Raw genomic sequence first — 9,854 nt, 5'->3', positions numbered from 1 at the left:
TCCCCTGTCACCCCTCCCCTCTACTCATCACCTGCTCTCCTTTATGCCATAATCACCCCCCGGTAACCCACCTCCCCCTTTTATTCCTTCAACCCATTATTGCATCTCACTCCCTTTATTCAGTTTCTCCTTCCCTTTATCTCATGTCACCCTCTCCCCTTTACTTACCACCTGCTCTCCTTTATGCCATATCACCCCCTCCCTGTATCCCACCTCCTCCCTTTATTCCACATCACTCCCCTTTATTGCACCTCATCCCCTTTATTCAATTTCTCTCAGTCTCATTATCCCATCTCACCCCCTCCCCTCTACTTCTCATCACCCACTCTTCTTATCCCACCCCCCCATATGCCACCTCATCCCCCCTTTATTATACCTCAACCCCTTTATTCCATCTTTCTCCATCCCCTTATTCCACATCACCCCTTCCCCTTTATTCCACTGACTTAATCCCTTTATCCCATGTCACCCCTCCCCTTATTTGACATCACCCTCTTCTCTTTTGTTCCTCTTCCCCACCTCGCTTTCCCCTTCAGCTCCAGCCAGAGCTTCCCAACTCACCAAGAAAATTTCACAAAAAGACAAAAAACAAACAAGTAAGCCATGAATATGCTGCTGCTACAATACAGATTTTTATTAAGGATTAAATGCCAGAGAAGTTTTAACTATCACAAATCTTCGAGCTCTGTGGTTGTTACCCATTGTGTGAACAATTTCTATCCCTCAATACAGTACATTCTTCATTCTATGTACCTTGGCCGTTGTTACCCCTCAATAACAGCTATAATTTTTTGGATGTCATATGTAACCCATATCTGTGTGTTACTGGAGCATGTCTTGCAAATTTGTACCATCCCGCATAGAGGAACTACAGAGACAATAATTTAGAACTTTTGTAATCAGGTGAGTTTTACTACTTGGAACTATGTGTTCATACCTAACTAGCTGTTTTGCTGATAACAGGATATGCCTGCCAGCTCTCTGTAAAATGGATCTAGGAAATAAAGTCAAATTTTTCCTCTAACTTTTGACTCCAGAAAAGCTTGTTGGGTTTCTCAGTATTTGGGGAGTGTCTGTTTGAAGAACCACTGCCCTAAATAATTTGGAAAATTTATCCTGAGGCAGTGGAGTGACTGCAGGGACACGGCTATGAGTTGGTATGACATGATCTAGCATTAATTGTTAGTCAGCTGTCAGGAGGCTGACCTAACATCCTAGCATGCCTCTTGAGGGCCTTTCCAATTGAGCTCTTAGGAGGAGGGCAGGAAAGTCAGGGAAAGCATGCAATCCCCTTTGGGGGAGGGAAAGCACCTCAAGATTTGTGAGCTTCTCTGGGACAGGTATTTTACCACAAATGTCACATCAATTAAAGGGACGGCTGTAGTAAGGGGAAAGCCAGGATCAGGGGTAAAAGAGAGAGGCAAGGTAGCACCAGGGTGCCTGAGCATGACACAGAAACATCCCTGCTTTTACCAGCATAAGGAACCAAACATCCCCAAGAAAGGGGCTGGCAGTGTGTTTGGAATTCTCAGCCTGACCCGAGCATCAGGTAGAACTCCTTCTTACCCTCAGATCTTTACCTTCAAGACTCCTTAATGTTTCCTGTGACATCCCAGGTCTACCCCCACCCTTTCCCCTGTCCGGCACCATAGAGAAGGAAAAACATCTAAGGAAAGAAGTAGCCGATGCCAGTTTTGGCCTCCTTCTCCCGGGGCACACGGAGCAATGGGCGGTCTTGCTCCAGAATGAGGGGGTTACCCGCTCCTTCCTCATCGTCATGGGAACGGGCAGTGCCGGGAGGCACAGCTGGCTCCTCAGAGGAACCTGGAAAATAGTAACAATGTTAACTCATGTTTCTAGACTTCATACTTTGCACAGCACCCAAGAGACTAAGACCTAATTTTGAGTTTCAAATACAGTATGAAGCAAGAAGTTAGGGCAGAAATGATTATCCCCATTTAACATGTAAGAAAACTGAAGCTTAACAGTAGAACATATATCTCTATATCTAGGCCCACTGTGGAAGCTGGCTGTGGGGGATGGAGGGTAAGAGGGCAAGGCTGTGTTAGAGAAAAGAGTCAGACAGATACCCCATGCTCAGAGCAAATGGGAAATACCACCAGGGAAGGGGGGAAGTGGGCGGCCTCCTAACAGCCACCACCACCGTACAGCCAGCCTGACTAATTTTACTAAGCAAATGAGTAACAAAGCCGGAGCCGGAAGCTTACAGAACTTCATGGAGAGGCGAAAGCAGGCGTTGTTCTTCAGTGACTCCAAGAAGGACATGTAGTCCATGACTTGGCCAGGCTGAGACTGGTTCTTAAAGAAGGTGATATCTACAAGAAATGTAACATCTGCATCTTCTTGGCGGAACCAGACGGTCTTTGGATGCTGAGCTTCTTTTGAGTCAACAGTATTAGGCACTGGGACTGTTTCCTCATTCATGATTTCTTCAAGATTGACAGCTAGGTCTGGCTGAGGGTCTGGAATTGTACTGAGAATGGAGACATCTTCAAGCTCTGCAGTCACATTAACTTCATCTTCTTCAAAAGTGTTGCCTAAGTCTTTCTGAGAAACTGGAATTTCGTTGCAAATTTGAGTGTCCTTGGGCTCTGGAACCATACTGAGAACTGAGTCTTCTTCAAGATCATGATTTTCTTTGGAGTCTTGGATTTCATGGACATCAGTGGCTTCTTCGCGTCCAGAGATTTCTTCAACATCTAAGGTTTCTTCATTGTTCAGTACTCCACTTTCATCTGAGGATTCTTCCTGGCTTTGAATTTCATCAGCATCAGAGACATCTTCGGGGCTTGTTACCACATGGAGAGTGGGGACCTCTTCAGGACTGGAGTATTCTTCAGAGTCTCCAATTCCACTGATTTCTGGAATTTCTTCAGTAGCTGAGGTTTCTTCCTCATTTGGGACTCCATCAAGAGCTGGAACCTCTTCAAGATTGGGGTCTTCTTCAGAGTCTGAGAGTCCATTGATCTCTGGGGCTTCTTCATGATTTGGGATTTCATGCCCACCAGGGGCTTCTTCAGGGCTTGGGACATGACCACCAGAGGCTTCTTCAGGGCTTGGGACCACATGAATACCTGGGACTTCATCATAATCAAAGTCTTCATCAGAGTCTGAAATCCCGTTGATTTCTGGGGCTTCTTGGTGGTCTGGAACTTCTTCAGCATTTGAGGCTTCATCATTTGGGATTTCATCCAGGGCTAGAACATCTTCAAGATTGGGGTCTTCTCCAAAATCTGGGTCTTCATCATTATCGGAGTCATTGGCATGGTCTGGAATTTCATCAGTGTCAGCGGCTTCTTCATTGTCTGGAATTTCGTCAGGATCTGAGGCTTCTTCAATGTTTGGGACAACATCAGGATCTGGAACTTCTGCGAGGTTGGGGTTTTGGTAGTCTTCAAAATCTTCATCAAGGTCGTGGTTTGGGTTTTCTCCAGGGTTTGGGTTTTCTCCAACGTTTGGGACTTCTTGCACATCTGGAACTACACCAGGGTCCGGAACAAAATTAAAATATGGTATTTCATCAAAGTCTGCAATTTCAATGAGGCCTGGAATTTCATCATCCACATCTAGAATGTCCTCAAGGAGAGGAAGACCATCAAAATTCAGGGCATTGTCATCATCGTTATCATCGTCATCATCATCATCATCATCTTCATCAAGCTCTGGAATGCCTTCGAGTTGCGGGCCTTGAATCTCAAGGTCATTTGGAATCTCAAGACCTTGAAGTTCACCAAAGGCTAATCCTTGATTGAGATATTCAAATACTAGTTCTTCATTGACTGACATATCGTCCTCAGAGGACTCATCTTCTTCAAGGGGCTCAACTTCAGCAAGGACCTGGCCTTCAGGAAGGGCCTGACCTTCACCAAGGGACTCACCTGCAGCAAAGGCCTGACCTTCAGCAAGGGTCTGACCGCCAGCAGGGAACTGACCTTCATCAAAGGGCTTGCTTTGACCAAGGATAGCAGCCCGGGCTTCAGCAGAGGTTTCCACTGGGTCAGAAAGTAAAGCATCCTCTTCCATTTTTATCCGTGCACTCCTGAAGGGGAATGAATTTGAAAAAGCAAGTCAGTTGATATACTTGGGTTGACTAACATAAAGGCGACCTGGGGTCAGAAGCCCCCATAGGAGATCCTACTTCAGGCTAAGCATGAACAAACCCAGAAAACACTCACTGGATCTTCCTCAAATTCCTGCGTCTGATAAAATCAAGGGCTTCAGGGCTGAATTTCCACACACGCTTAGCAACCTGCTTCTGAATATGGGGAGGCACCTGAGAGCAAAATTAACAAGGTTAGCTGTTATTACACAACATTTTAAAAATCTATACTCCTCTCTATCAGATACCCAGAACTGAAGGCACCATGCACAGCTAATGTAGGAAGGGCTTTTAGACTGGGAGATTTGTGGCTGCCTGCTTCAGCTATCTCTCAGGGATGCATATAGAACTCTTCCTTGTCTTGGGAACAGGAGAGAGAGAGCTGTGAAATGAGTGTGTTTTAAAGCTTCCACCTACCTGGAAGAGGACATCCCAGTTATCAATCATGGCACGGACCACACTGACAGAGGCAACATAGTGGTCAATCCCCAGTCTGGTTTTCCTGGACTCCCTCTTGGCAGATGCCCCCTTTTTCAGGAGAGCAGATCCAAACACCAAAGCCAAATTGGTGGACGTCATACGATTGCCTGAAACCTAGGTAAAAGGAAAGCAGGAAGTGATCAACTCAGAAGCAGTAATGGAAATTACACAAATAGAAAAGTCGCTTTTGTTCTTGTTATCCTCTCCCTCTGTCTCTCTCTCTCTTTCTCATATATTCCCACACATGTCCCCTGCTATGAACTTCACTACCCTTTCCCAGAGCTTTTTACCAACTGTCCATCAATGCCAATGGAGTCTTCGCAGTTCTCAGCGACCTTATGCAGGACCTTCAGCAGACGCTCTAGGGTGTCACTGTGGCAAGGTGGCATCAGGTAAACCAGCAATTGCAGGGCAGAAAGCTGATCCTGTGGCTTCAGCGCTAGAGGGAGGAAATCAGGGGCTGGCTTAGGGGGCAGGCCTTGGCAGCAGCCTGACACAAAGAAAGGTGTGATTCTGGTTGAAAATTGCTGAAGGCTATGGGGAGGGTACCTAGGCATCTTTTCTTCACTCATTCCCCTGGCATTTGTGCTCAGGATCCCTAGAACCCAGAAGTGCTCCCATCAAAATAAGACACCCCCCCCAAAAAAAAAAGACCACCGCCTCTACAGAATCTCGGTTTTACTTTGCCCTGAGAGGGTACACACAGCCTCAAGAAGCTCTAGAGAGATTTCCAAAGAACAGACTTGTAGTGGAATCTGGAGAGGTATTTTCATCTTCTGCTATTCATTTTGCCTTAGTGCCTTGGGGTCTTGCAGCCTGAGCTCTGTCCCCAGAACCCCACATCCCCTGTGCTATTTCCTTTCCCTGCCCAGCAAGGGCGAGCGGAAGGCTCACTGGCTGTCTGGAGGAAGGACATGTACAGATCATCCGGCAGCAACGAGTCCTTCATGTCCCGGAAAAACTCCTTGAGGAGCGCGGCCACATCGTGTACATTCTGAGAGTCATCCAGCACCACATCCAGACCTTGGTCAAATTCTTCACGGAGCTAGAAAAAGAGAATACTGCCAGTGAAGGCTCTGCCCACCGCAGCCTTCCTCCTGGCCACTCCTTCAATAAATCTCAGCCCTCAGTAGAGGTAGTTGGCTATATGGTGTGCCTGAGGGGATAGAAAGAAGACCATGCTCCCCTCACCAGGCATGACAGTCTCTTCAGGTCTATGGGGGAGCCCCACCCCACCTGCTTTTTCTCACTGAAGGAACAAAAGTGTGAACATAGTTGATTTATTACCTTACGCACTCTCTTCTCAGAATATTCCAGAGTGAAAATCCCCACTGTGCTTAAGCCTGAAAGAAAAGACCAAGGGAAGCTCAGTATCTCTGCTCACCCCTCCCCCAGCACTACCCTTTTCCTCCTCCACCGCATTCCAACCCCAACTGGTGGCAGGGCAATGTTGCAAGTCCTTCCTCCCTTGACCTGTTGCCCTTCCCCATCTCTATAATACGGGTCTCTTTAATTGCCTTCCACCTTGATTTCACCTCCATTCTTGGCCCCTTACCATGTTTCTCTATGAAGCTGCAGCAAGCCTCAACAACATGGGGGATTTGCTTAGCAATCGGATTGAGGCTCATTTTCCTTTTGGATCCCAGAAGTCGCTGGCCAATTGGAAAAGAAATCCTGGAAAGTTGCAGGGTCTGCAGTAGCAGGGCCCCACCCTCCAGTTCAGCCAGGCTGTCCACAGAGACTGCGCCCTGTGGAGAAACCCAGACTCTGTGAAAATGGGGGAGCCGTGGGGGGAGGCGGGGTGTTACTTCAGACCTTCCTAAAGATTGCGTCACGTTCGCAATGGGAGACGTGTTCTTACGCCCCTCCAACGCGTTCTGTTCAGCACCCACTTTCCTCTGAGGACACAGGCCTTGACCCTCCCGCCCCACATCCCGGACACTTCACTAAGGGCCCCCGCCTGAAACCTGGAAGGTTGAACTCACTCGACGCCCACGGCGAGTAAACTCCCGGGGCAGGAAGGGCTCATCCCGTCGGCGACTGAAAAAGCGCCGGATGCGGCCAAACATCCTTTGCACCGCGTTTCCCCGACGACGACCGCTAGTAGCGGGACCGGCGGCTTCTTCCATCTGCATCGTGGCTCTCAGTTCAACTTGCTTGCGGCGGGTAAGCTCGTTCACCAGCACCTCTTCCAGACGAATGCCAAAGGTCTTGAGGGATACGGCTTGGGAGCCAGGGAGAGAAGAAATGAAAAACGTCAGCGCTCCACAGCACTTAAATCGGGAGGAACTGCAGGGGCTGTAGCCCTCCTCTAAGCAACTACCCCCAGCCACCCCCACCCCGCCAGACTCGCAGCGCCCCTCCCTCGGGAGGGAGCCAAAGAGACCCTACGGTGATCTGGCTGAACGACTCAGCTCCACTCCACTACCCCGACGGGGTCCCTGCCTTAAGACCTGCCAGGGGGTGACCACCTTGAAGCAATGAGAGCAGTTTCTTCTGGGCGATCTGTCTGGGGTAGATTCACCGGGGATCAGATCTGATGGGACTGTTCAGCACTCCAGCAACTAGTGCGCCATTTCCTGAAACCATACCCTGCGGGGTTTCTGGAAGCCGGAAGGGAGGGAGGGGTAGGGGGATGGGGGAGGGGACGGGGGACTCAGGGGCAGTGGGCACCACCCTGTCTCCAGTAGCCAGGCTCTCGAATGCAGGAGGGGTGCAGCATTCTGTTTCTTTCCTAAGGAAAGTACAGTAAGAGAGACCCTCACCCCTCTCTTGTCCTCTCAGAATCAGAAACCACTTCTCGAAGGTGTTTGGACGGTCAGTAGGTAGAGCTATGGGAAGAGAAAAAACGAAAATACACGCACTCTCATACAAAAAGGATTTGATAAGTGACTAAAACATCGCAGTGCACTGATCCACAGGGACTGAGGGGGAAGGGAGGGGCAAACAGCTTTGTCTTGTCTTCCCGAAGTGTTTTGCTTTCACTCAGCCTCAGTTTCCCCATTTGAAAACGGTACCAAGTCTGTTTACCTCCCGAGACTCCAAGGATGTCACCACACCAGATCCTGTACGGCGCCGCGTGCGCAGCGCGCATCTCGTTACGCACCAGGAGTAGCGCAACACGACGCTTCAACCTGAGATTCCAGGGCTGCGCGGCCGCGGGACAGCGCAACAGGCGAGGGGAGGGGCTCTGCCTGTGGCGCCCGGGCGAGTAAGGGTCGCTAAGTTACTGCGGACGCGCTCGTTCCCGGGAGGCCAGCGGCTCCCAGCGCTGCTGCGGCGGGAGAAGCGGCGACACCCGCTGGCCCCGCACTGCGACCCCCCGCAGCGGCGGCTGCACACGGGGTCTCATCGCCCTTCGCTGGGCTCCTATTTTCGGCTGCGCCCGCCGCGCGCGCGCCTGGCGAGCCCACTGCCCCCTGCACTTTTCATCACTGCGGCGGCGCCCTTTGGGTTCGCACGACCCCCCTCCCACTCCTCTCAGCCGCCCAATCTGCGCCCGGACCCGGGAAACCCCGGTGCTCTTCGACCCCCGTCCTGCGCTGGGTCCCGCTCGCTCCCCGGCAGCCAGCCGAGGTGGGCAGCGCTCCCAGCGCACCTCCCGCCGCCGCTCCCCGCACCCGCACCCGCCCTCCCGCTACTCGCCGGGATTGGCGCGTCTCTCTCTCGGTCTCGCTATCTCCCTCCAACTCTTGGTCTCTCAACCGCGCTGTCTCTGTCTGTCCCAGTCCTTTCGGAGTGTCTCTCTGCGCCCCCATCTCGTCCCGACTCGTTCTGGCACCGCACTTGGTCCGTCTGTCTCTTCACCTGTCCTCTGTCCACTTGTCTGTCTCTGATATCTGCCTGTCTCACTGCCCCCCAAGCCCCAAGCTTCGACCCAACTCAATTCATCTTTACCTCTTCCCAGTTGACCAAACACCCCTCAAGTCCCACTCCCTCGGTTATCCAGGAGCCGGGAGAACCGGCCAGGTCCGAGACCAGAGGAGAGTCCCTCCCACCCCTCGACCCCCCAAACTCCCAATTCGTTCCGCCCGGCCCGGAGGGTCCACTCGGCCCGAAGGCGAGGATGCCACATACCGGGGTACTGCTCACCTCTTTCAGGTTTGAATTCAGAGAGGAACTGCCTGGCCACGAGTTCGTGGTAAGCAGCCTCTTGCAGCTTCAGACGCTCCAGCTCGGAGAGGCTATGTATTGAGATCATCTTGGCCCTGCGGTTCGGGTTGTGTCCTGGGGCTCCTCCCAGGACGTTCACTAAAAAAATCAAGGCAGACAACAACAGCAAAGGGGGCATGATTCTGGGGTACCGCGTCCTTGCTGTCTTCAGAAAAGGAATGCAGCCACCCATTCTGCAATCATCGGATGATTATGAGGACTGCATCATCCAATTGTCTCTGGACCTGGTGGAGAGAACTCTGGGGGGGTGGGGGAAGGGTGATAAAGAGGGAGGGAAAACTGGGAGGCGGCTTAACCCTCAAGCAGAGCTGCCTCTGGCTGCTTATTTAAAAAAAAAAAAAAACTCCAACTTAAAAAAAAAAAAACAGCCCTGAACCGACAGTCCAGAAAAGAAAAAACCTAACTGGGCAAAAAAGAAGAAGAAAAAAAGATTTTAAAAAACCCCAACCACCAACCTTACTTAAAATTTTTCAATGAAAATTAAGATAAGAATAAGGTAATATTCTTCCATTAATTTTTTAGAACACTGATGAAGTTTATTTTTATTTTTTAATGGTAATGCTTGATGCTGTTCAGTTTGGGTGAAATGGGCACATTCATCTAGGTTAGGAGCCCTGTAAATTTTGTACAGCTCTTCCAGAATGCAAACTGGACACATGAATCTGAAGCCAAAAGTCATCCCCAGGCCCTTTGACCCAGTGATTTCCCTTCTAGGAATCTATCCTAATGAAATCTTCCTATAGAAAGGAAAAACCATGTGTACAGGAACCGTAACAGTAAAAAAAAAAAAAAACTAGCCCAGCAACAAGATTATTTATATACATTATGGAATAGCCATTGTATGGAAAATTATGCAATCATTAAAGTGATGTTTACAAGGAATTTTTAAACAACAAATATAAAATACAGAATTGTATCAATTATGATTACAACTATGTGAAGGAAAACATGCATACAAATAAAAGACTGAAATAAATGCACCCAATTACTGATGGCATCTGTATTAAGTGGTGGTATTCTGTTGCCTTTTGCCTTTTGTCTATTTACCAAAAATTGTGCAACTTGATTATGTTATTTTTTC

At 49.6% G+C, this 9,854-nt stretch overlaps 1 protein-coding gene across 6 annotated transcripts in view; it reads right to left on the bottom strand.

Moving 5' to 3' along the window:
• Positions 1 to 610: 610 nt before the first annotated feature.
• ARHGAP36 (Rho GTPase activating protein 36) overlaps positions 611 to 9,854 on the bottom strand; it is a 31,436-nt gene continuing 22,192 nt past the window's right edge. For 4 of the 6 annotated variants that reach the window (XM_055564439.1, XM_055564441.1, XM_055564440.1 and 1 more), the window contains 11 exons: positions 8,693 to 8,851; positions 7,366 to 7,431; positions 6,586 to 6,824; positions 6,156 to 6,348; positions 5,888 to 5,943; positions 5,495 to 5,645; positions 4,891 to 5,039; positions 4,538 to 4,714; positions 4,197 to 4,294; positions 3,954 to 4,060; positions 611 to 1,824 (listed from right to left, as the gene is read on the bottom strand). In XM_055564439.1, coding sequence (XP_055420414.1) covers positions 1,667 to 1,824; positions 3,954 to 4,060; positions 4,197 to 4,294; positions 4,538 to 4,714; positions 4,891 to 5,039; positions 5,495 to 5,645; positions 5,888 to 5,943; positions 6,156 to 6,348; positions 6,586 to 6,824; positions 7,366 to 7,431; positions 8,693 to 8,851 — 1,553 coding nt within the window. In that variant the 3' untranslated portion in view covers positions 611 to 1,666. Of the gene's footprint in view, positions 1,825 to 3,953; positions 4,061 to 4,196; positions 4,295 to 4,537; positions 4,715 to 4,890; positions 5,040 to 5,494; positions 5,646 to 5,887; positions 5,944 to 6,155; positions 6,349 to 6,585; positions 6,825 to 7,071; positions 7,157 to 7,365; positions 7,432 to 8,692; positions 8,990 to 9,854 lie in introns of those variants that run through there. The other 2 variants (XM_055564438.1, XM_055564444.1) reach the window with 2 other exon arrangements.

Source organism: Bubalus kerabau, chromosome X (genome assembly GCF_029407905.1).
Source record: "Bubalus kerabau isolate K-KA32 ecotype Philippines breed swamp buffalo chromosome X, PCC_UOA_SB_1v2, whole genome shotgun sequence".
In the NCBI taxonomy this organism is placed as follows: Eukaryota; Metazoa; Chordata; class Mammalia; order Artiodactyla; family Bovidae; genus Bubalus; species Bubalus kerabau.
This window is presented reverse-complemented; position numbering and strand designations above follow the sequence as displayed.